Source organism: Durio zibethinus, chromosome 28 (assembly GCF_047325235.1).
Source record: "Durio zibethinus cultivar Kanyao isolate XHJ-2024 chromosome 28, ASM4732523v1, whole genome shotgun sequence".
In the NCBI taxonomy this organism is placed as follows: domain Eukaryota; kingdom Viridiplantae; phylum Streptophyta; class Magnoliopsida; order Malvales; family Malvaceae; genus Durio; species Durio zibethinus.
In genome coordinates, this window is record NC_143189.1 from 16,096,227 (window position 1) to 16,123,382 (window position 27,156).

The following is a 27,156-nucleotide window of genomic DNA, read 5'->3' on the forward strand; positions in this document are numbered from 1 at the left end:
ATACTCTCGAAGTGCTTATACAACTTTTGTTTGCTTGTTTGTTTGTTTTTTTTTTTTTTTTTTTTTCTCTTTTAGTGTTGTTCTAACATTTATTTAATATAGATTTTTAAACGTTTTAAGAAAAAGTATACTTTGTATATGAAATTATGAAGGGTTAAATATAAAAATAACCCATGAATTATATATTTTTGTTAGTTTGATACCTAAAAAATTAAAATTATTAGTTTGATATTTTAATTTTTATTCCATCATTCACTTTAATATTTAAGATTAATATTGTAAGTAAACTTACTGATGTGGTATTAATATTTAATAAGATACTGTTAATATAAAAAAATCAAGTTAACGTTACATCATTTATATCACGTCAACATTAAAAGCAAAATTCAAAAAAATTTTAAAAATTTATAAAAATTCTAAATTTTTTTAAAAAAGTTGAAATATTTTAAAAAATTATAAAAAATTTATGAAACTGAAATATTTAAAAAAAATAAAAAATTAAGGAAACTTAAAAATTTTAAAAACTCAAAATTTTAATAAATAATCCAAAAAATTCAAAAAAAATGAAAATTTAATAAAAATAGAAAATTTTTAAAATAAAAAATCCACAAAAAACTTAAAAATATTTAAAATATAAAAATACAAAATTTTTTTTGAAAAAATCTAAACTTTTTTTAAAAATTGTAAAAATTTTAAAAAAATTATGAAAAGTTTTCATTTTTTTGAATATTAAAATTTTAAATTTTATATATTTATGAATTTTTCAATAAAATTTTCAATTTTTTTTTTGGATTTTTATGAAAATTTTATTTTTTTGAATTTTAAAAAAATTTAGAATTTTTTTAATATAATTTTTAGATTTTTTCAGAATTTTAAGATTTTTTAAATTTTCAAATATTTTCAAAAAATTTAGATTTTTTTTAAGTTTTTGTATTTTTTAAATTTTAAGAAAAGTTAATTTTTATTAAAATTTTCAATTTTTTTCATTTTTTAGATTTTTATTTGATTTTTCATATTTTTTGAATTTTAAAAATTATCATAAATTTTATAAATTTTTAAAGATATTTCATATTGTTTGATTTTTTATAATATTATTTTTTAAAATTTTAGAAAAATTTTAAATTTTTTATATTTTTTTATGCTGACGTGATATTAATGATAAGACTATTTTAACATATGTTAATATTATACTAGAATGATATTAAAAATTAAAGATGTCAGTTTGATATATCAATGTGATAATAAAATGAAAGTTGAAATATCAATATGATAATTTTATTTTTTTAGATATCAAATTAACCAAAAATACATAATTTAAGAATTATTTTTATATTTAATTCGATTAAAAATAGAATTATTGATATGAGAATTTACTTAAATTTTCGAATAATTTATTGACCATTAGAAATAATGGTTTTTTTAAATATGTAATAGCTGGAATAAATGATAAATTAGGGTAAAATCTATATTTTTAATAAAAAATAATTATTTTGGAATCTCTTATTTCAAATTTTAAGCTTTATCATGCAAATTTAATCTAATTGAATATTGATTAATTTATTTGCTTATTTAGTTTGTTAATAATTTTTTCATGAATATATTATTTTATATATTAAAAATATTTAATCGTGATTTTAATTTCTACTAGATGTAATAAGAAAATAGTTATCGAAAAAGAATATGAAAATCGGGGAGTTAATGCGGATCGGCTCGGATAGAGAAGTGTGGCGGGATCCAAACCAGTAGACGGTCCGGTCCTGTCCACCCGTCCAGCTTTCTTTGGTAAGCTTTGCACAACGGAATGGCCACGACTAGTCCCACAGCTTTCTCTTCTCTGCTCATTCTCAGATCTTTCTCTTCATTGGCAGATCCAAATCACTATTTAATTCAAACCATCACATTCGAATACAAAAATCACCATTCTCTTGTTTGATGATTTGTAGATCTTGAAAATGGATCCACAGCCTTCCCCATCGGGAAGGTCATCGGCAATAGGTTCAACCGCTTCATTTTCCGTCACCGATGGCGGTAGCCAAAGTCTCTCCTCCATCCTCAACAACCCTCACGCTGGCAAATTGGAAGCCTCATGGGTTGGTTGGTGGTCCGTTTCTCCTCCCGAATTCGCTCCCTTAACCTCCACCAAAGCCTCCTCCGACCTCGCCCGATCCGACTTCCAATCATACGTCTATTCAATCTCCGACTCCTACCATCGCTTCGAGGACATTCGAAACCACGCCACCAAGGAGCAAACCCCCGATGTGGACAACATTGGGGAAGCCCTAGTCGCTTGTTTAAGGGAGGTCCCAGCGCTCTATTTTAAAGAGGTTTTCGCTCTAGAAGATGGGGCAACCTTCCGTGCCGCCTGCCCTTTCAACGATGTCTCTGAAAACATTGGGCTTCAGGAGAAGTTGTCGCACTACTTGGACGTGGTAGAGCTGCATTTGGTGAAGGAGATTTCGTTGCGCTCCAATTCTTTCTTCGAAGCGCAAGGTCAGTTGCAGGACTTGAATGTTAAGAGTGTGGAAGGATGCAATCGGATTCGTGAGTTGAAGGAAACTATTCGGCTTTTAGACACTGATTTGATCGACTCTGCTAGGCAGATTCAGGAGTTGAATGCCACTAGGACCAATTTGTTTTCAATCCAACATAAATTGAAGCGTCTTTTATCTGTTAGCCAAGCGTTATCCGCTCTTAAATTGGTCAAATTTTCAATTTCCTCTTTCTCTTTTACTTTGTGTAATCCACCAAGAAAGAACAGACTACTTTGTTAATGCTTGGAGACGAGTTTGATTTAATTTTCACGGTTATGCAGCTTGTTGCATCTGCAGAGTGTGCTGGAGCTTTGGATATTATCGATGATCTGCAGCACTTATTGGTATACATTCAGCTATTCATGAGATCATGCTTTACTTTTTTGTGAAGTTATTTTAATTTGCATGCCTAAGAGTTTTAGGGTGTGTTTGGTGCATAAGATTATGATAAGATAAGATAAGATGATATTATGAGTATGATTATATTAAATAATGTCATCCTATCTTGTGTTTGATGTGTGCAAGGATTAGTATGGGATAATTTTATTTATTAATCAAAATTATCCTTCCTCAATGTTTATACAATTTAAATTATTGATGTAATTTTTAAGGGTATAATAAGATATTTAAGTTCAATCCCATGGATTAAAAATAATCCTCTCCACTTTGGAAGGATTGATCATCCTATGCCAAGAGGATAATTAATCTTCCTTGCAATCCTATCCTTTTCTTTAGATACAAACCAAACATGCCATAAGATGATTATCATTTTATCCTATCAATCATTCTATGCTCCAAACATGACCTTAAGTTGGTCAATTGGATTTTAATGTTTTGCCACATTATAGCTAGAGTTTCTTCCTTTGTTCTTTTTTTTTTTTTTTTTTAATTTTCTGTTCGTTTAATATGCTCCTCCCTTATTTTCTTCTGCTTTTGCTTCCACTTCATTGAATCTGCTTATTTTAATCTTATATATCCACGTTGTTTCATTAGATAGCTCTTACAATTTCATAGGTAACTGTATGTTGATTGGACTCTTGTTTGGCCCAAAGCAATGCTACTGTACTGCATACTGATATTCGATTTAAATTCTTAATGCTGCATTTTTATGATGATAAAACTTTTTTCCTTCTTTTGAGCTTAATGATAGTTTTCTCTGCATTGAGGTTTAGTTGTGATGTAGGTGTGTGACTTTGTAAAACTGGCAACAGCTTTATTTGAAACTTAGTATAGAGTTGGGAATATTGTGCTTTTGATGTCTTTAAGTGGCATTTGGTGCCCTCCTAGGAAAATAGTTGGTGGAAATGACTTTGCTAAAATGTAAACTGATAGGAGAAGAATATTGATGCATTTGGTATGCATGGGAGAGTATGATTAAATTCCTGAGAAAGTAACATTAACATGTTTCATTGACTAGGCACTTTCCGAGAAAGTGCTGTCAAATTCCAAAATTGTCCTACCAATTAAAATGAAAATGACTGGACATGGACATTCTCTTCTCAAGTTGCAGTTTTTGTAATTAGAAATATTATAAACCATATTAAATAAATCCAAGTCATAAAATGTTGCAAGAATTAAAATTTCTTACAGAATGGGGACTAGTTTTGTAAGATGGGAAACCTGAAGGCAGTGGTTTTGATTGGTGAAGGATTTTTATGGATAACTTTCCTATAGCTTGAGAAGGCTAGTTTCCTACCTTGTCCTATTAAGGAAAGTTCCATGGTTTTTGCGTGGGAGGTACCCATGTCAAATCCATTTTACTAAGAACCTATCATGCCAACTTAGGAAATCTACTACTGACTGATTAAATTCCTAGGAGACTGCTACTTTCCTCAAACCTAACATTACCTAAAAGTGGATGTGTAGTTAGAAGAGGGAGATAGAAACAGTTAAATAGATTGCAGCTAAATTGTTGAAATTAATAAATTTACTTGGTGTAAAACCTTGTTGCTAGTCCAAAGCTATGGTCTTATATGTGAGGATGGTAGGAAAATTTTGGATTGAAGGGAAAGGGAAATGATATTTGTTGCATTTGTTTGCTATATGAAGGAAAGTAATCGAAGGAAACTCAATATCAAGTGTAGGACAAAACCGAATAAAATGGCTGTTATCCTTTTGCTCCGATTAAGCAATACAAGTTCCTTCTTTTTTTTTTTTTTTCATCTCAACGATGTCTTGTTGGTTCCTTTAACTTTTCAGGCGTGGCTACCCTTGGATAATAGTATGAAAGAATTGAAGCCGTTCAAGTATGCTGAAAAGAATTTCAGAAAATAACAAGGAACTCCTTGTGGACAGATTGACGTAGAGCTTACCCCTTTATTTCTTCATTAACTACACTTTCCTCTTTGGTTTTGCTAAACTTAGTCATTTTTCAGTCTACGTTCATGTTCAAAGGCTATGAGAAATATCTACCATAAGAAACAAGACTATAATCAGCAATAAGATGATTTCTTTTTCCTTCATTGCCCCTACTTGACATTTTTGTTCCCAACTTCCTGTTCTTTTTTACTCTGGTTTAAGCTCATTAAAGCGATTTCAGGAAACTTAAAACATGCGTTATAAAAATGTTTTGGAAAAAAAAAATCGGCAATGTTCTTGGCTTGTATTGGTATAAAAGAAAGAAAAAAGAGAGTTTGGGAGCTTTGAGAGTAGTAGCTCTGGGGTTATGGGTTGTAGTGGTTCCTTATGAGTTTGGACACTAAAACTGATTGTAATCTTCATCATGTTCTTCATTACAGTGGAAATTTCTCATCATCTTTGCCTGTGAATTTAGGTTTAAAGTCTAACCACTCAATTATTTTGTTAAATTTTAGGATGAGCATCAAACCTAAAACCAATTGACAATAGGTGAAATAACTATTATAGTTGTGTACCCAGGACACCCCAAACTTAACACTTAAGATTTACTTTATCATCGCTTTAATATTCCCCCTCACTTGTGGGGACAATGGACCTACTACATGGCATGTGCTATACGTGGCAAATAAAACAACCTCACCATATGGATTGGACATCACATATATATGCTTCAAACATATGATGATGGGGCTAACAAATAGGGGTAGAGCTGGTTGTGGTACCACGTTAAATTTTAGGACGGGTACTAAGCAAAAACCAATTGGTAATAGATGGAGTAACATTATATTTATATGCCTAGGATAAACCCTAGATTAGCAGATGTGGGGAGTTATTTTGTTACCGCTTGATTATGATTAGCAGAGCTGGAAGACCCCTCTAGGTGTGCTGGAGTAGGAGTTTGAGAGCTTGAAACCTTCATGTTTCACAAAGAAAGTTCTAGTTTCATCCATGCCTCGTTCACAATGCATGATGAAATGTCAGTCCTTATGTCTTTATTCATGACCAAGTTAAATATTTATCATATTCTTTAACACCTCTCAGTGGTTGTAATTTGGAAATTCAACCTCAATGCTACTTTTGCCCCTTATATTAGTTATTTTAAATTCTTTTTTGTCTCACATATGTTCCCATGTTCTATTTGTTCCTCTCTTTTGAAACTTGAGAGTAGCTCACTATGCTGCTTGACACTAACCTGACCTCTTCTAAATCAAAGAAGACTGTCTCTTACTTTTTAAGGTTTTCATTTGATATGTTTTTTCAATGTTAATTGAATATTTTTAAGGATTTCAGAGTCCTTAAGAGATTCTTGTTTGATCTTACTATTTTTGCCCACATATCTTCCCAATTTTACAAATAATGGACAACATACACAGAAAGTGAAATCTTGGAGTTTCTTTGCTTTAAGCTATATTCCTAGTCTTGTGAAAATTCTTCCTGCTAGCTTTATGGTCAAAATGCTGTGTGTGGTTTTGTATGTTGTATGTGTAAGGTAATTAGATCTTGTATAAGCAACAAACCCATAATGAAACAGTGCTTGAGTTCAAATTTTTTTTTTTTTTAACTTAATTGTGCCTTTTGATAGGATGGAGATGAACTTACTGGTTTACATTGCTTTCGTAACCTTCGAGATCATGTAGTGGCTTCTATAGATTCCATAAACAGGTATTATTTATATATTTTTCCCAATGTATGGTGACGTTAATGATAGGAAATGTTATTCACAAAATTTCTGCTTCTGAAATGATTCATCAATTTGTAATATATTAATATTGGTTACTCCTTTTGGCAGCATTCTTTCAGCAGAATTTATGCGTGCTTCAATACACGATGCTGGAGACAAAGATGCAGTTATACTGTTGAAAGCAAAAGCCAGGGCATCCATTTCCTTGAATGGCAAGGATGTTGAAGTAAGTTTGATTACATTCTTTTCTTCTTTTGAAATTTGTATACTTCTGTTTTGCTGCTTTTATCTTTAGCGAATGGTGCGTGATAAATCCCATTCATTTTTCAACATTGAATGTGAGTAATGCAGTGCCTAGTGAGGCCTGGGCACTGAAATAATATAAGCAATAACTTTTTGCATTACCAATAATATGGCAGGGAGCTTTATTTGATGAGAAGCTTTGATAGACCTGGCCTAGGTACAGATTCATCATGCACCATGCTTCCTTTCCACGTTAAAGGAATGCACCTGCAGTTTTTTCATTTGCTTAATTTTCCTTGCCTTTCAGTTCACGTTTAAATTTGAAACAATAGAAAATGGTTTATGCGGTGGCTTTTGAACCTGACTTTTGATGCAATACTCATGTAACTTACTAGGAAATTAGACAAAGACCATGGTAGCTTTGGAAATATGATATTCTTCACGTGTTGGTCTTCTTATCTGCTTTAAACTTGATACAACTGAACTTATGAACTAGTTGGATTTTATAATTGATTTTATGTTGAAGAATTGTGGATGTTCTAGACCCCAATGGATTAATAGTGAAGAAATTGAAGCTTGTGCAGATTTTTCAGTAACGTAGCTGCCATTATTTCTTGCTTTTTGTTATCTGTTTTTACTTTCTAAAAATGCAGATGATAGAAAGAAAAATAATAATTGCCCGAAAATGAGCAAATAACTAAAATGCAAAAATGAATAAAAGAATTATCCTATATGAAAAAAAAGGGATAGAACCCAAATAAGCCCTCGAACTTTACTAAAAGATGGAAATAAGTCTATGATCTTTTATTGCATGAAATTAAGGCTATGAACTTTTATTTTATTGTAATTAAAAGCATGATGGTATTAAAATATTCAATTTTTTGTTAAAAGATTTTTAGTTGGATGATTTAATTTGTAGAAAATGCTTACTTAGCTTTATTTGGATGAGCTGAATGACAAATATTTGAGGGAATGCTATTTTGTCAATTGGACTTTAAGATTTAATGAGTGTAATTACAAATCTGCTTTTGTACCAAATGCATTTTTTTTTTGTCCCTAAAAGCAAAAAGAAAGTAGGAAAAGTAGGAATCAAATGGAGCCTCAATACTCTACAATTGCTTTGAACTGTTCAAGTGCTGTTTACTGTCTTTTTCTTAGTCATTTTCTTTTCTTTTTAATTTTTAAAAGTTTGCTTGTCCTTCTAGGCCTATAAACTTTCACAATAACTTTATTCTTGGTATTGCTGCTTTTTTGGTTGTGGTGATCTGAATATTTTGCAGCTTTACTTCTGTTATTTGATATGAGGAATACAAGATTGTTGTTGACTTGCAGAATGTTTTGACTTGTACTGGTCTTTACATACTTTCTTAATATTTACTTATTTTAGATAATGCATAACAAATCCCTTGAACTTCATTTAAATGTGCAATTGAGCCATTGAACCTTTATTTTTGTTCAATAAATTCAATTAACTATTATCTTTGGCTGATTTTATCCCAAATTGAATAAATGATGGCGGCATATATGTGACATGTAATTTGACAAAAAAGAAAAGGAAAATATAACATGGCAATTATGTTAAAAAACCAAGACCCATACTAAAAGCTTTAGCCAACCCAACTTCAATAAAGTAGAAATTGGAAAGTATAAACTCAATCTGTAGTCATCTATAATTAATGGCTTTCACTAATCTTTCTCCCCCGCTATCTTTCTCTAGCATCAGTTGCGGTGATCCAACGGCTGCCATGCAGCATCCAACCAGCATCAGGACCCCAGTTTTATTCTCATATCTTTTTTCCCCCTTGTTCTCTTTCTCTCCTTCATCTGCAACTTCTGCTTCAAGTCTGTGTCTACTTGCTGAAACCTACCTCGTCAGCAGGACCAAAGCTGCCATTACCAATCGGGTTAAGCTTGATCAGGAAAAAAAATAGTACTGCTGCTGTTATCAACATTTTTCTACCTTACTTATTTGCCTCTTAGGTGCATCTTGAATGCTGGCTCAGAGGTCAATGAAACCAAAGATGTGGGCATCCGGCTTGAACTTGATGATTCTTATGAGCCTTTAAGTGAGTTGAAGATATGATGGAAGTTTGAAATTTTTTGAATGTTTGCTGGTTGAAGAGGAAGGAATAATTTGGCTTGTAGTTTTGGTATTGCTGTGTTTAATGGAAAGGAAGTGATATGGGACAGAAAAGAGGGTTGCATCATGTTGGCCTGAAATTGGTACTATAGGAATAAAAAGATTTGGGGTCTTAAGACTGAAATTTTATGGTTAATTGGGGACAAAAGGAGGGAAAATTGTAAGAGTAGTTAGGTTTGTATGACATTTGATTTGGGATTTGGCTTGGTGAAGAGATCAGGGATTTTTAGAGCTGTTTATAAGTTGTTTTGCTGCCATGAACAGTATTTGTGAAGAGAAATTTATGGATTAGATTTGAATTCAGATGGTTGATTAAGTTGTAGTTATGGTTTAAAAATAGAGTATTTAAGGTTTTTTCTTAGCAATGTAAACTGATATCATGTTTGCATTCTCAGCAAAAACTTCGGAAAATTGATTAAAAGAGGTGGAGAAGAGGAAATATCTAAATATCACAGTTAGGATTTAGGAGTCACACCTAAGGTTGATTTTATATAACATCCAAAAGCAAGAATGCTGGAAAATGGTTTTGATATTAACTAAGTAAGGTTTCCTGCATCCTTTTCCTTAGATTCTCATATTGTAATAAGATACAAGTTTAAAATTGTTGATTCAAGGACATGGAGTTTGTATGGGGTTTGTTGCTAGGTCATGGGTTTATTTTGATTTGGAATGAGTAAAAGATATGTAAGGAGCTTTACCTTAGTTTTATTCTACTTAAATGTCCCAATAGAAAGATTAAATTGGTATTTATGGACTACCACTTTTACTCTTGTCAATCAAGGACTTAACTTATATTTATGCTCTATTAAGGACTTCACTTGAATTAGTTCCATATCCTTTAGTAAAACCTTATACTAAAAAATCTTCAATTTGAAGTAAATCTGCAACCTTGGCTCTTAAAAGCTTTGGAAAACAGTAAATAACATACAACATGCAACCTCCAAATCTGTATATACAAAAATGGGAGTTAATTTTATCTATTTTAGGTTAAATAAGATCCTCAGTTATCCCAATTTTGAATACTAACCATAATCCCAAATATTCTTGGAATTTATGTTGACTTTTCTTGAATCTACATCAGGGAGTTTGCTTTGACTGGGTTGAGTATCATTGAATAATGTTTGTATATGTTTCAGAAATTATTGTAGAACAAGAGGTTTCATTTCATGGGAAACAGAACATGTTAAAATAATTTCATGAGCTTTTGTTGTTGGCTATTGAAATTGATTTCAAATTGCGTACACACACACATACACTGAAAAAGGCATGTAAAATTCATTAATGATCCGCAACCTTTTATTAATATTTCATTTTCATCCATGACCTTTAAAAGTTGCATTTAGCATCTGCGACCTTTTTTAATGATTCATTTTTCATCCATAAAAGTTGCATTTATCCGTGACCTTCAACAGTGAAATCTTTTTAAAAGGTTGTAGATGGGAAATGCAATTTTCAAAGGTTATTTTAAAATGTTGTAGATGGGAAATGCAATTTTCAAAGGTTATGAATGAAAATGAAACATTAATAAAGGTTGTGGATGAAAATGAAATATTAACAAAAGTCGCGGATGCTACATGTAACTTTTAAAGGTCATGGATGAAAATAAAACATTGATAACTGGTTGTGGATCATTAATGAATTTTACTCATCCTTAACTAATTGCTTTGCCTGCAACATTGCTCTGATAAGAAGTTAGGGAGAAGAGAGAAATGGGCCGAATAATTTAGTTGATGAGTGATTGATATAAATAAAATAATATTCTCACATAATCACATCTTATTGTCTTAATCTGACTGGTGAGTTTGCTTATCAAAAAAGTAATTAAGCACAACAGTTTCTCCTAACTCACTATGACTGGTAGGGAGTTGCATGGAAACTGTATATTCCACATTCTGTAATGTTTTTCACATTGATTGGATGAAAATAGTGGTGTAATGGCTTGATTGAACCAAACAGTAGATTGATGGTAAATGCATATTCTGTGTTTGAGGGCTTAGTCATGCTTTATTCCTGTTTATTTCTCTATTTATCATTACAGGGACTTTAATGAGTAAGTTTGATGATGTATTGGAACTGATAACTAGAATGGATATGTTATCAGGTTAAGTTGAATGAGGAAGAAACCACTAATTTTCGAGATCGTCTTCTGCCTCTCATCGTTGGTTTGCTTCGAACAGTGAGTGATTTTCCCTATTTGTTTTCCTTTGTGTTTTTGTTGTTTTTGAAGCTGAGTTGTATACCTGAGATGTATAGCTTGGTCTTTTGACCTTCCATGAATGACTTGACATTAGGCAAAAGCTTCAAATTAGTGAAAGTTTAGCTACCCTGAAATATATTCTGTTCCTATTTAGTGAAGGAGTTTTTTGAGAGTACCGCTTAATGTGACTTTCTACTTTAGGTTTGCACTTGAACTTGAATTGTTGTTTTGAAATATTTACAATTAGTGAGATTGCTTTATCTGTTTGACTGCTCTTTGTATCCAAATGTATTAAACTTACGGTTATATTTAAGAACCAGAATGTTTTATAAAAATCTGGCCAGAAACAGTAATAGCAAAGAGCTCTTTAGGACAATGTAAGAACACACTGTGCCAGTAGCAAACAACCACCACTAATAAGGTTTACGTGTGAAAATTTCAGATATTTATGCAAATCAAATTTTATTATCATAGCAAATCTAGTTAAAAGTTTGGTCAATTGTCATCTTACCAGATTGATGACATAACTATCATACTACTCTGTATTTTATGTTTTCTTTACTAAACTGATGTCTCATTTTTTATTTTGTTATCTATTTAGCTTTTTGCTTTTATAAAACCTTTTAATTGATACAATCCTACAAATGCTGTGTATATAAGTTTCTGAAGTTGTTTAAATGGTCCACAATTTATTTTTGAAATGTCTTTGGTGGTTGCAATTACATTGCACCAAACCTTGGAAGAATAGTAAAGCTAGTGGACAGTTTGGAGTATTTGGAAGGATAAGGATCAGATGGACCAATATTGACGTCTTTTCAAGGTAAAATATGCATCATAGGGTGACCGGGAGAAACTAATTGATTGATGTGGTTAGTACAGAATCTGAACACATTTCTAATATTAAAAAATGTTCTTGGTTTCCCACAGTGTTATTGCATTGTTTGCTTGTAGAAGAATATTTTGATTTTAGTTTTCTTAAAACTCAAAAGGTAGTAGGTCATGCATGTAGCATTTAAAACATATTTCGGAACAACCCTTAATGTTTCTGAATGATGAGTTATGAGCTTCAGAAAAATCTAATGTTCAGCTTAGCTTACTTAACCGAGCTTTAAGCTGAACATGAATTCATAACAATCTCAGTGGTAGTCCAAATAATACCCTTAACCTCACTTAAAAAGGTGGGGCCTGTATTTTCCAAGCTCATAAGTCATGCTCCGAAATGTCCTTGACTTAGGCAGTGTTATGCATGTGCTGACCCCTTTATGTTTCAATGTTGATTAGTCAAGGTTGTGGGAGGAGTATATATATATATATATATATATATATATATATAGGAACTGTGCCACCCCTTTCTTTTTTTTCAGACCGATGCTGCATTGCTTGCTAGAAATAGAAGATTTCTTTTTCTTTCTCATGTCTCTGAGTTACCAAGTGCATGTATTTGGCCTATAGAAAATTATCTTACAATAATTATTTTGGGTAAATTAGCCAGTTGATCACCTAAGTTTTTATACTTTTCTGTTTTGGTGACCCAACTTTCAAAAGTTACATTTTGGTCACTAATGTTATAAAAGTTGTGCATTTACTGTTTACTTGGCATTAGACACTAATAGAACTCATGCCTGTCATTCCCCATCACTTCTTTTTGCCAGTGTGGCACGTGACATGTAATAACATGAAGTAAAATTAAAAAAAAAATGGGTTACCAAAGTTTTTGAGCTGTTCTGTTTTGTTCATCAGCTTTCAAAAGCTACATTTTGGTCACTAAAATTGGGCGATGAGCAATGCTAGTTATGAGTTTCCTTAGTGTTTAATGGCTGGTAAAGAAATGCATAACCTTTATAATCTTGCTGACCAAAGCATAACTTTGGAAGGTGAGTGACTAAAACAGATAAGTACGAAAACTTTGGTGACCACCTGGACTATCTACATCTCAGTTCTAGAAGGAAGAAGACATAGTGCAGACCTGCAGTTGCATAATCCAAGCTATTAACCACATTTTCTTTTTATCCCTTTTACCTTTACCATGCGCTTTAACTTACTACTATCTGTGGTGGAATCTGAGGTTGAATCCATTTTAAAAGAAACCAACTCATAATATTGTGGTTGTTTTTCAGGCCAAGCTCCCCTTTGTCCTCAGGACATATCGTGATACACTTACTGCTGATATGAAAACTGCTATTAAGACTGCTGTTGCGGAGCTGCTTCCTGTTCTTGTTGCCCGACCTTTGGAGTCTGATTTAACTGCTGAACGTGCTATGGATGTTGATGGTAAGAACTAGGATAATAAATCTTCCATGTATATCTTCACACATGGCTTGAATAAAATAATTTATTATGGAGTTCTTGTCTTTTGTGTCTCTTTTCTATGGTGTGTGGCGGGTTTTGTGTATGTGTCTATTCTGTTTCTTCCAGTTGTTAATGCTTACTATCTGATGACTAAGGTGGAGGCTCATCACTTGCAAGCAAATTGAGGAGCTTGTCATCTGCAAGCTTTGTTCAACTTTTGGCTGCTATTTTCAAGATTATACAGGTAATTGTATAATTGCCTAATACCTGACTAAGCATTTATTGAATTTGTAAATCGTATAGAAGGCATTATTAATGAAATTTTATATACATTCTGAGAATTTTATATGGCTTAAATATGATAAAGATATTTTTTTGGAAACTAATTAAAATGTTATGGGGGAAAAATGATCACGACTGGTGTAAACTTGAAGAGAACTGAGTTTTGCTGTTATAATGGCATTCTAAGCAAGCCAATCTTGTTTAATTTCACTGAAGCTTCTGTAATAGGATTTGAAGTTCTAATAGTTCATGGCTTATTTGCAGTTCTCTGGTGAAGGCCTCCTGTGATTTGATTGGTAAATGAGATGAGCCATGGGTTTGGTTATTGTTTAATCAGCTATGTCTAAGATTTAATCATCTATGTCTTAAGGAATGGTTTTAATTTCTGGATGTTGAGTGTAAGTTGCTACGGTATCAAATTCAGGTCATATGTTTCATAGCAGATGGTAATATGTCCGCTCCTTAAGGCTGTCCGTTTAACAGGATTATGGGGACTGAGGATGACTTATCCTTGGAAAGGCTTGAGCTCCTGTTACAAAGTGTGTATTAATAGCTGTCTTGTGCGATTGGTGCAGTTATGCTGTACAGGAATGTGATACCATAACTTTCAATTATTGGATAAGGAATTGTGTCCTTTTATGTTATGTGCCCTTACTATTCATTGTTTCTTCAATTTTGTAAAATTGGTTTCCTTTGGGAGTGAGAGCCAAATGAGCTTCTCCAAGAATGGAGGTCAAGTTTGGAAATTGGGCTCAAATTTTGGGCTAAGCTGAATGCTTTTTTTCTGAAGATAGCTGGAGGAGAGTTTTTAGTCTAGTAACTAGGTTGAAAGTGTAGAAAAGAACAGAACAGTGCAAAATATTGATGTATATTTTAAGTTGTAAAGATATTATTAGGGTCTATAATAGAGATGATATTAAAATAGTGGGGATGTTTACAGTGAGTCTAGAAGACTATTCTACATTTACATCAATTAATCCTAGACCTTTGTTACTTATTGACATCCTTGTAATCTTAGCAGTTCAAAATTATTAAAAGGTCACAAGACCACTCAATTGAGATTACTGCATATAACTGTCCATAAATTAAGTTAAAAAAATGATATGAAACTGTAATAAGATACCCGATATAGTAAAATTATAGGATGCTCCTGCATCATTTTGATTAGCTTGCTGGCAAAGAACCAGGCTTGTTGAGCTGTTACTTGTTTCTCTGCTATTAGTGTGAGGGCTGTGATTTGGTCCATATATAAGAATTCAGTCACAGAAACCATTGAAAGTGTTAGTGGCTTGCAACTTGCAAGATGCGTTTCCTTTGGATATATATTTTCCCCAACAAAAAGTGGGAACACAACAGAAAAAAGTTGCCTGATGCCGTGTCTTTCTATGCTTGATTAATTTTGAGTATGATGTTAAGTTTGGTATGATTGTTTCTTTATGACAATTTCTAGTTTTGCTCAGCCCTTAAGTATGATGTAATATGATTTCATTTCTTTTAGTGAATGCAGGCACATTTAGTCCGGGCAGCTGAAGTGAAAAGGGCCATTGAGTGGACAATGTGCAACCTTGATGGTCCTTATGCTTCTGATTCAGTTGCTACTGCAATCGCTGTTGGTGCCATGGTGGCAGACTCTTCTCAAGAGAGTAATGGTCAGGGTGGTCCACTTCTTCCATATGCACCTTTGAGGAGTACTGCCAAGGTTCTTTCATCCCCAGGGAAAGCAAGTGATGCAATAAGCCCCTTTAATTTGACAATGAATTTCAGGTTTTGCCCTCTTTTATCTTTTTGTTAATTTGCATTGCTTTAACATTATATGTGGTGGAATATTATTCTCTTAGATTTTGAGGTGGTTTTAGGTGGTTGTGGTGGACAGGAATATACTTCCATGGCTTCTAATTTGTAATTTCCAATTTCCCCTCACTCTTTGACAACTGTTTTGATAAATGAAAAATATTGTGGACCTATTGTTGGAAGAGAGCATGATGATTTTCTTAACTGTTTTCAGAACTGGATTGGATTGGCCAGTTAAACCATTTTGAATTGGAAACCAGCCTCTTAATATGTTTAGTGCATACCTCTCATCTCTTAGGGATCAAAACCAGTCTAACCTGGTGCAAACTGGTCTTGTGCTTGAACTTGGTTGGACCATTTGGGGTTCGTTAAACTTAAACTTGTAATCTTTTTTATACTTTTTTTTTCTTTTGAGTTATTGGTGAGATTTGAACCCTGAGCCTCTTAGTTGTTATGCATTGATATTACCATTGGGATAATCGAAATTCTTGACTTTAACATATTTAATGTATATTTTCTAGACAAAATATTTTAGTTCTTAAATTTGGTATTTGATATCTCTTCATGCTACCTATTTAGAGGTAAAGCAAGAAAAATTTGTCATCTTTCAGCTTCAAAACCTTTCAATGCTCAAAATAATGAACAATGATAATTTTGACCTTTTTAGTGTACAATTAAAGTTCTAGGTCAATTTACATCTCAAGGAAGCTTTGAATCTGGCTAATCTGCCTACGATTACTGACACATAAAAGCTGGAGTTGTTGCTTTTGTTAAAATTGATTGATCTGAAATCAAATTCTCTGTTTTTTGTTTCCTTGACAATATTGTTGATATGTGGTTTGTCATTGTTTTATTATTCTTACAACCTTATATATATATATATATATATATATATATGTATGTATGTATGTATGTATGTATGTATGTATAAAAGATATTGCTGTATTTATCCAGCTTCTTTATAATGACTATATTTGAACATAGTGATTATTTCTAGTGTTGTAAAAATCAGACTAGACTTGCTTGTTCAACTATTTAGATTGGGAATTGATAACTTGTTGAGTACAGACGTGATCTTTAAATCACTGGTCAAAATCTTAAAAACAGATAAAACCCAGTTATTTCACACATCTGGTCTTCTTAAAAGTTGATTCTGCTTACGCAAATCTCTTGGTGGCCTGCTACTATGTAAAATGGGGAGCTTTTTGGCTTTGAATGGACTGACCATTGATTAAAAGTATCAGCTTTTTAGTAGCTCAATGCAGCTAAGTTGTGACGTATTTCCCACTACAAATAAATTATCTCAAACTCTTTTTTTCCTAAGTAAATTTCAAAATAAGATATATTTTTTGAATGTCTTGTTTTGACTCTGCTGCCTTGTTTATTTTATCACTACTTTTTAGTATGTTTTGCTGAATTGTTCAATGGATATCAAAATTCGAACTGAAATTCTAAAAAATCAAAGGGGAAAAAAGCAGACAAAAGGAGTTTTCTTTAAAGTTGACCTGTTTTGACCCTTGACCCATCACTCTTGACTGTTTATCATGTGGTCTGGGTTTGAACACTGGTTGCTATTGAATTTTTCATTATCATTTTTTGGTTCACTTAGTATGATCTTTACTGATGTGTAACATGTCTAACTGCTCCTCAACTTTCTCATGATAATTGGGTGAATTGAGACTAAAGTCTTATGCAACCACTATAGTCACCTGAATATGAGCATGCTTCCTAGCATATAGCCTTGAGGTGTAATTAGCAATCATGGAACTCATTGTGTTGGTACCTATATATTTGAATAGATTTACTCAAGTACATTTTGAACTCTTTAAGTCTTTTAGTTCCTATATTGCTTCTTTGGAACCCTCTTGACCGTTTTTTCCTTAATATTTAATTTAATTTGGATTAAACTCAGCTTGCTCTTACTTATTTTACTTAAGATATGGTTGTAAATGCTGCAGAGTACATAGCGTGATTTAAAATAAAATTGGAGAAGAGATAAAAACTCAGAATTGTCTAAATGCTGGAGGATGACATAGTGCGAACGTGTTAACTTGTTTTAATTCAAAAACAATTGGTGAAATGAAAAAGTCAGAATTGTCTGTTTGGTAGTTGTACCTTAATTTTAATACGCTGGGAAAATTTGATCCTTTGCAGAGTGGATGTTTTAAGAGAAAACACTGAAGCAGTCTTTGCAGCTTGTGATGCTGCTCATGGAAGGTGGGCAAAGCTGCTTGGGGTTCGTGCTCTTCTTCATCCCAGGTTAAGATTGCAAGAGTTTTTGAGCATATATAATATCACTCAAGAGTTTATAACTGCAACTGAGAAGGTATTCATTGTTGTCCTATCTATATTGAAAGAAAGGATTCAATTTTCCTGTCTGGGGTAGTGATGGTATTGTATGCAAACTTTTAACAGATTGGTGGAAGGTTGGGATATAGTATCAGGGGAACACTGCAGTCACAGGCCAAATCCTTTGTTGATTTCCAGCATGAATCTCGAGTTAGTCCCTGATCCCAATACCAGTTGTTTCTTGTATTGCTCTCCGTTGGTACTGGAATAATTTTTTTAATATCTACTGTAGATGGCAAAAATAAAAGCAGTGCTTGACCAAGAGACATGGGTAGAAGTAGATGTTCCTGATGAATTTCAGGCTATTGTGTCTTCGCTATTTCATTCTGAAGCAATAATTTCTGGAAGCAAGGATAATGCTGAAAGCAATATGATAGAAAGCTACAGTGATATGTTTGCAAGCAATGAGGGTTCACAAGTGGCTGACACTGGATTACAGGGTTCTCTAGAGCAGAATGAGCTGACTGATTCTAGTGGCACAACTGCAGTAAATGCTGCCCAAGAAAAGGCTGAGGTGATTGAGAGAAAGAAATCTGATGCTGTAACTTCATCTCAGAGTAACAGCATTAACATGAAGGATCATGGAAAACCAACTACCCAAACACTTGAGCATGGAGGAGGTGGTTATCACATGGTAAACTGGTTAGTTATCTTGCTTTATTATTATTATTTTATTTCTTCTTGTATTTTTATTATTATTCATCTATTTGTATGTTGTTCTGTTCTTATCCTTATATCCTCTCTCTTTCCTACAATGTGTTCCTTATTAAGTTGAGCAGTTAGTTGGGGTTTTGATCCTCTATCAGGATCAACACTGCTCTTTGTTTAGCCATTTGATTATGTTGACCGCATTTTGTGCATTTATACCCCTGTTCTGTCATTCATATGTTGGTTACTTGTTTTAACAATAAGACAAAATTTACATAGTAAACAAGCCTTGATGCCATTTGTTTTCTACTTTCTCATAATAAAGAAGCCTTGATGCCATTTATTTTCTACTTTCTCATTCCTTTCAGTGGCTTAATATTGCTGAAGATGCTGTCAGAGTACATTGACATTAATCATCTTTTGCCAGCCCTATCAATGGAAGTGGTTCATCGTGTTGTGGAGATATTAAAATTGTTCAATACGAGAACTTGCCAACTTGTTTTGGGTGCTGGAGCCATGCAGGTATGAAGTGGTTTTGTAACTAGGATATGTTTCTTCTCAAAAGTTTTACTTGAGAATAATTTGATTTAAACCTGAAGGATTCTGGACATGAGACTAGTGTAATCAGATGTCACTTTTCCTTATGCATGTTTTCATTTGCCCAAGTTGTGGCCTGAAACATTGTGAACTATATGTTGAGAAGTCTATGATGTACTTTATATGAACTCAATTTATTGTCATAGTTTTTTTATTGGATTTGTATGGTATTGCAGGTTTCTGGTTTGAAGTCCATTACTTCTAAACACTTGGCCTTGGCAAGTCAAGTCATTAGTTTCACATTTGCTATTATTCCTGGTAGGTTATGATATAATCATTAGGTCACTATTTTTTAAATGCATCAGCTGCATCATCCTTGTTGGCAACCTTTAGCTACATCAGCTGCATCATCCTTTTAATTTTTAGAACTTTGGTGTCTTTTTTGTCTGGTTAGATTTGTTGCTCCTCAAGTTTACAAGGATTGTATTTTTTATCATTTTCATTTTTTATTTTAATTTTTTATTGTGCATATGCTTTTGGTGCGTGGACATACTTATGCTAAATAAAGGCAATGGGTGTGAGTTGAAGAGTGGGATTAAAGACATGAATACATAGAAATTTGGTTGCTTAAAACAGTATATTTGGGTGCCCATGCCACAAGTGGAAGGGAAGGAGAGTAAAGGGAGGATGAGGAAAAGAGGAGGAACGGGAGGGTATCATTCCCCTTGTTTGGATAGCTTAAAGTTTCTCGAAGATTTCTCTAAGGCTGCTACAGATTGTTGCTTTAGAAATGTTTGACCGGTTCCATGAACCTTTTTTTTTTTTGGTAAGAAGCTTGATCCAGTCTTGAAACCTTGATATACTGCCTCCAAACTGCTGTGAACATATCCAAATTGATGTCAAGAAGACTTAAATTTCAAGAATCCATGGAACTAAGTTGTTCTTTTGACAAATCTGAAATAGGTAAAGAACTAAAACGTGAAACCTGCTTATGGCAAAGCAAAGAGAAAAAAAAATGGAGCCTGAAGTTACCATTTATGCTGTGCACCCATCCAGGGCTGTTTCCCCTACATTGTTGATTCTAACAACTATTTTTCTGTTGGCATGAAATTCTACTGGTTTAAGTGCCAGTGAGCAGCTGGATTCTGTGATGTTATTCTTGTAATGTTATTTGTTGTTTAATTGAGGTTCTCAAATTTTGTTGTTGTCATGGCTTACTATTTCTTACAATTCAGGATGAATTCAAATCTATTTATGCCATTTAACCTCTTTTGATTACTACCTGTCATGCTTATAGGAATTCCATTTTGTCCTTTTCTAGAACTTGCATAAGCTTCCCAACCTGGTGCCAATCTAAGGAAAATCCATTTGTGAAGCTTAGTTTTGTCTACCTATTTTTTCCCACTTCTGGCATTATTCCAGCTCATTATGAGCCTAAAATTGTTCCTTTAAACCCTAGGAAGTTCTCTTACGAACATGTGTTGTACTGCCTCAGTTTTGACCACCGCATAACCAATTTTGATTTAGTTTACACAATCCTTTTTGTTCTTTTAACTGAATTATACTTTACTAATTTGAAGAAAGAAAAACTGAAACATAAATAAATGATCAACTGTCAAATGTAGTTGATTTATGAGCTTTGCAGAAACCAAGGAATGTTTTGAGTTAAAACTATTTATGTTCTTTACCTGGAACAATTGCATTTAAGACATCCCATTGTTTCACACATGTTCTGCTTTTGCATTATTGCTTATCTCATACATGCATTTCCTTTTTCATTAGTTTCATAAATTCTTATTGGTTGTAGCATCCTTACTCTTTTATATTATGCATTTATTATTGAAATATAACCACAAATGTTGCCGAGTAATTGATGAATGCTTTGTTTCTGTTCTAAGAAATCAGGCAAATCCTGTTTCTGAAAGTTCCTGAGCCTCGAAAGTCACTATTGCTGTTGGAGTTTGATCGAGTAGCACAGGTATATGGCTTCATCACTTTTCTTCTGCATTTTATCACATCTACACCTCTTCATTCATTTATTTATCCTTTGTTTCTGTTCTTTTTTTTTTTTAACTTAAAATTTTGAAGCTTGTCCATATAGATACAATTCAAGGTGGAACATTTTTATCATTAGTTTAAAATTGAGTAATGCATACAATGGAATTTAAGCCTAGGTAATAATTTTCTTGTGTTATAATATGGAAGTAGCACTCTTGCTTCAACCTTCATTTTTCCAGTAATACCCATGTCTGGCACATATCCAAAGGACATGGGTATGGCTTTCTCACCCTCCAAGTATATTGGAAAATCTTAGAAAAGATTATATGTACCTGGGTGAGACACATTCATTCATCTGGCACTCTTGAGTCTAAGCAACATAGGTTGGCTATGATTTTTCTTGTCTTATGATATGATTGTTTTCCATATTTTCTATTTAAGAGTGTTTTTTATTTCTACTTCAATCATGATAGAAATTATCTTTGACATTGACTCATAGTTATTAAAACTGTGTTGGTTAGCTGGTACAATTGAACAGGAGCATCTGAGAAGAAAAATGAAACTAGTAGAGTGCCCTTTAGGTTATTTCAATCAGTCCATAATCCTCACTCCTAGCTAGTCTTTGTTTGTGTGCTATGTTTCTTTGTTTTACTAATGTTTATCAAACTGTTAAATGACTACTGTTCAGTGGTTTATCCCCAATTGGTTGAGCCGCAAGCATAATTACCAGGATTGCTGCTACACCCCGGATTGTGGATCTTTTACGTCCCAGATCATTTGGGTATGCAAATTGGTCCACCAAAATCATAGACCCAAGTTGATGGGTAAAATAAAAAGAAAAGAAGCTCAAAGTGAGTAAGAAAAGAAAGAAGAATGTGGCACAATGGAGAAAAAGTGAAGAGAGAAAGGGGAAAAGATATTTTGATATGTAAATGAAGAGATAAGATTGGTCAAAAAAATTAAATTAGAAAATGAAGGGAAGGATCTGAGATTTTGTTGTAATGGGATGCTTGAAATTTCTGTTCATAAAATTCCTGTCTGACAGCCTGTGTTTGAAGGTTATCAAACTATAGAATTTGATTAGTGTTTAAAACTTGAAAGCTAGAAAGAACATAAAAAAAGGATATTAAATTTAGGACTATTCATTTGCTAGAATTTAATACACTGATGTAGGAAGTATATTCGATTTAGAGAAGAAAAATAAAGCCAATTATAACTGATTGATATGTAAACCTACATAATCACCCAGTGGTTTTCTAAAGCTAAAGCATGTAGAAAGTGGAAGGCATTACTTGTAGAGAAACTTGTATATATATATATATATATATATATATATATATTGAAACTTATGAAAACCCAGGAGCCTTTGATGTGGGAAAAGATCATGCTTATCGAAGGATTGAGTTATTTGGATTTTTTATTAATTTTATATATTTTTTGGGGTGTAATATTCTTATTTAGAGATTTATTAGGACATTTATTTATTATATTTTATATTTTAAATTATATTAGGGTTCAATGAGTAGCCTACAAGAGCCTGTATTGTTCTGATATGCAATAGTTTTAGGGTTTAGGGTATGTAATGTGGGTAGCTCTTCCTCCCTTCCTTCCCAGTGGTTTGACCAGATACCTTGAATTTAAAAGTTTTTGGGTTGTCCATTGGAAGAAAGAGTATTTATTACCCTTTACACAGTTAACTTATTAGGTAAAAGTATAAAATTCTTGCTTTTACCGACAAGAATTCAATGATACATATGAATCATATCCTCAATTAGGCAATAGCTCAATTTTCCTTTTCCCTGCCCCTTGCAGTGGACACATTCTTTGATAAATCTTTGACACTGTTTTATTTTTTAAATTCAGGATTATAAGGTTCATCGGGATGAAATACATACAAAGCTTGTTCAGATAATGAGAGAGAGGTTGTTGGTTCATCTGCGTGGACTGCCCCAGATTGTTGAAAGCTGGAATAGGCCAGAAGATGCTGAGCCACAGCCCAGTCAATTTGCTAGATCCCTTACGAAGGTAGCTTCTATGTTTAGCTTTCAATTCCAAGGGTTCTTACCTTGTTTAATACCTTCTTCATTTTCGTCTGTAATGGATTCAGTTTAGAAAAACACTTTATTAGTTGGAGAATCACGCAAAAATTGAGTGGTGTGCAAACATATGTAAATTCTTTTCCCCTTTTGACATGATGATGTAGTACCGGAGCATAAATGGTAAAAGAAAAACTGATGTAAAATTGAAGTGGGAATAAGAAAACTAGGGTTTAGGAATTAGGATTGTAGAACCAGTAACAGCTAATACTCCACCACAATACAGGTAACTAATTTATCCAAAAAGCTTATACTAGGGTTACAATATCTTTTAATCCTAGCCTTGGATACGCTTAAACATCATCTACTTAGCCATTCAAACTCATTAAGAGATCTCATGCTAGTAACATGACCACTTAATAAAACAAAAACGTTATTATTAACCATTAATTAAAGTAAAACAGCCAACATAAAAAAAAAACATTTCAAGATGCTCAATTTCAGTCTTTTCTGGAATGCTCTGCATCACATGAACTTCCTCCTTTAGAATATAGTTACTTATATGAACATCTGTAAGCCTTCATCTCCAAACCACCTTTTCTTCCTCCCCATATACTCTCATTAGGGTAACATAGTACATCCACTCTCTGACACATGCATATATTTTGAATAAAATCTTTTATTCTTCAATCTCATTGATTCAACTATGATATCGAAACTTCTCTCTAAAGTATGTCTTGATCTCTTATTCTCATTGTGACTCCATTATCGTTTTGGCCAATCTAAATTTGCATTTGGTGCACTCTGTTTAAGTCCTGCTTAACTGAACCAACTGGCTTGAAAGGATTAACCTAGCACTATTCTTATCCACTTATATGCCTGGCAAGTTCCTTGTTAGCATATTCAGAAACTTGTATTCTGTTGTCTGCTTCTGTTTGATGATTTAGTTTTGGTGGATGGGACTGGCAGTGGTTAATAGTGTGATATTGATAATATTCGAGAATTAATGTGAAAGCCTGAATCTAAAACCACTTATTTTTTACTTGCTCTGTTATTTCAATACACAACTTTCTTATAAGTTTTTATACTTTTCCTCTTTTTACTTTCCATCTAGCAGTTGTTGTAACCCAGCTGTTAGTTTATAAGCTTAATAACAGTTGAAACTATTTTTCAGAACAGCATTACCTTTTGTTTAACTTTCTTAGTTTATGAGCTTAAAAAAGTTGAAACTAATTTTAAAGCAGCACTGCATATATTTAGCCTTCCTTCTATTATCTTACTCGAGGAACCTTGGCTTCTGCAAGCATAGGGCATTTCTATGCGAACTTAAAGGATTGTGCCAACAAGTACAGTTTATCTAGGTTCTAATTTTTGTATTAGATTTTTTTTCAAGTGTAACTTGTTAAATTGTTTTTAGTTTGATCTGAATTGCCATAGATGAATTGATTTTGATTAGCTGTTCAATTTGTTTATAGGAAGTTGGCTACCTTCAACGTGTTTTATCTCGAACGTTGCATGAAGTAGACGTCCAAGCAATTTTCAGGTGAGGCAAATTCAACTCCTATGTTAGTCACCGAATGGCTTGTTTCATCATCATGTCATCATGGAACCTGTTAAGAAAAAAAGTTAATATGCCATGATAAACTTGCCTTAAAAGTTTAACCGCTGTTCATCAAATGTGCCTTTGTAAACTTTTTGGAGACATGTTCAAAATGTTCTAGGGGTCATGGGGTAAATTCTATTGGAACCATAGAAAATTTTGAGATTTGAATGGCAACCCTAGGTTCGGTTTATATTCCTAGTTGGACAATTAATGTAAGATTTCCTGTCATAATAAAGGTGTAGGTGCTTTTTAAGTCCTGTTGCCAAATATTTTAATCTTATGTTATATTTGGAGGATCCTTGTTGCAATGCAAATGAATCTTTTAATAAAATGCCTGGCAAGCAAATATTAGTCTATTTCAGCAAATATTTATGGGAAGGGATCCATTATCCTCATCAAGACCAAGCAAGTTTTGCACTCTACAAATTTTCTATTATATTTAATAGTCTACAATAAATCTCATTTAAAGAACTTTTGATTTGATATGCATAAAATCTTGATTGTTGAAAACTTCTAGCAGCGTATAACTTGTTCTTCCCTTAACTGGTACATTTTTTCCCATTTAATGACATTGATTTTTGTTCCACACAAAAATCATCTATCCCCTCTACACAAGCTGTGATAAGATCATGCTCTACCACATGAGAACATATTGAAGATTTAAAAAAGAAAATAGTAATTGTATCAAGCAAGTGCAGATTTTTATGTTCTTTCTTGGTGAATAATGAAAGAAAATGGTTAACTAATGACAAAATAGAATTGTTCCCTTGAGTTACTAGTACTATGCTTTGCAGACAAGTTGTTGTAATCTTCCATTCACAAATTTCGGAATCATTTTCACGGTTAGAGTTCAGCACTCCTCAGGCTAAAGATAGGTATTTTACTGTTTTTGGATTTTTATATGAACATCAAATATGATTTTCTCTCTGTTTTTTCTATGATTACAAGCTGCCAGACCTTATAATGGTTTATTTAATTGTTTTCTTGGCAGGCTGCATCATGATATCACACACATTCTTGGATGCATTCGATCATTGCCTTCTGATAATTCGAACAATTCTGCTACCCCTAACTGGGGGCAACTAGATGAGTTCTTAGCACAAAGGTTTGGGGCAAAAGCTGGTTGAGATTTGCTGTTTTGTACATTAATAGAGACCACATTTAAAGGGAGCCTTGGGGATTTGTCCGAACCAATTCTCAACCTATGCAATTGCTTTGTAGAATTAAATTGAGGTAAGGAATCTATTCTATTTCTCTCTCCTTCGAGATTGATCGTTGAAATGTTTTAAGGTAGAAAATCAAAATATTATAAGGGTACATTTGACAATCAAAATCTTATTCCCTCTCTTTTCATCAATCTTGAAGCCTTCACCATTGGTTGGTTGTAGAGAAATTGGGTGCAATTGATGCTTCTTATTGCCACTTGCCTAATAGGTGGCATCTATTATCATCGACCTGGCTCAGCTTCAAATGACATTAACCTCAATTTGGTTTTAGCAATGACAAGAAATGAGGAATCGTAATCAATGTTGTGTCTGACTCTCAGACTACTTACCCCTGGGATTCATGTTCAAGTCTTTTGCCTGTTATTTGTCACCAAATTCCTTGAATCAGATGTTCAATCTTTAAAAATCAGTGTTTCACATGTATATTTTTGTTCATTCAACCATATTACAGGATGTTAAACTTGCATTATAGAAGAGGAATTTCTGGCAATAGGCCTTCATTACTTCAAATTAGTGATATAAAATTTGAAAAGATGATTTGTCGTTATGATTGTTATGCCTGTATTTTAACTATGCAATCCCTCGTGATGATAATCTTGGAGTAAATTCATTACGCATCTATGTGCTTGCCAATGAAGATAAATTTTACCATGCACATGCTAGGTTTTCACCAAAATTGTTCAGCATCCTCTTACTCTGCTAGGTTTGAACTCAGTTCCCATCAAAAAAATTTTTTTTTTTATTTCGAATAAAAGGGATGTCCTCAGCTCTTGTTGCTAATAATAAAAATTGTTTTTTTTTTTTTTTTTTCTGCAGGTAGAATGTTAAAATTACTACAAATTCACATTCCAATGTTGCAGCTGGAAGCACCAATAGTTTTTTTTTTTGGCAGTCAGACTTGATACATAGTTTGTAATGAATAGAAGAATGAGCCATTTCTTTTTACCCTTGATGTAATTTTGAGTAAAAAGGATAAAACAAATTGATTTGCGCCAAAATCCAAGCATTGTTTTTCATTGCCCTTTCATGAGCTTTGTTGTAGCATTATTCATTTAACAAATAAATATCAATTTTTTATTTGTTATTGCATCTTATTTCCTCCAATTATTGCACCAATAATACTACATGAGCAAATGTATTCTACATTTTGATTAAATAAATCAATTTATAAATAACCAAAAACATCAAAGAATTAATTTTTCACAATTTTTTTAAAAAAAAGACATTCTTCATTTAAGTATTTGTAT

General features: G+C 32.9%; 1 protein-coding gene across 8 annotated transcripts; it reads left to right on the top strand.

Annotated features, from left to right (window-relative positions):
- The first annotated feature begins 1,724 nt into the window (after positions 1 to 1,724).
- On the top strand, positions 1,725 to 26,998 carry LOC111280765 (vacuolar protein sorting-associated protein 54, chloroplastic-like). 8 transcript variants are annotated; one of them, XM_089757034.1, is made up of 21 exons: positions 1,725 to 1,782; positions 1,944 to 2,699; positions 2,813 to 2,875; positions 6,472 to 6,551; positions 6,679 to 6,796; positions 11,055 to 11,129; positions 13,268 to 13,421; positions 13,595 to 13,683; positions 15,229 to 15,485; positions 17,667 to 17,838; positions 17,928 to 18,011; positions 18,094 to 18,503; positions 18,878 to 19,031; positions 19,283 to 19,364; positions 20,945 to 21,024; positions 22,908 to 23,069; positions 24,556 to 24,623; positions 25,478 to 25,558; positions 25,675 to 25,916; positions 26,049 to 26,612; positions 26,726 to 26,998. In XM_089757034.1, exons 2-19 carry the CDS (start codon positions 1,953 to 1,955, stop codon positions 25,808 to 25,810), a joined length of 3,012 nt encoding a protein of 1,003 aa, XP_089613160.1. In that variant the 5' UTR covers positions 1,725 to 1,782; positions 1,944 to 1,952; the 3' UTR covers positions 25,811 to 25,916; positions 26,049 to 26,612; positions 26,726 to 26,998. The 8 variants fall into 8 exon arrangements, with proteins under 8 accessions (XP_089613160.1, XP_022723961.2, XP_089613162.1 ...); XM_022868226.2 differs by having other exon boundaries at positions 1,725 to 2,699; XM_089757036.1 differs by having other exon boundaries at positions 1,725 to 2,699; positions 26,573 to 26,612.
- The last annotated feature ends 158 nt before the right edge of the window (positions 26,999 to 27,156 follow it).

Excerpts from the sequence above, each read along its gene's own strand:
- LOC111280765 (XM_022868226.2), top strand. The coding sequence starts at position 1,953 with ATGGATCCACAGCCTTCCCCATCGGGAAGGTCATCGGCAATAGGTTCA. Across the intron at positions 18,012-18,093 it reads ATTTCCAGCATGAATCTCGA|ATGGCAAAAATAAAAGCAGT; the intron begins GTTAGTCCCTGA and ends TATCTACTGTAG. Across the intron at positions 23,070-24,555 it reads TTGCTAGATCCCTTACGAAG|GAAGTTGGCTACCTTCAACG; the intron begins GTAGCTTCTATG and ends ATTTGTTTATAG.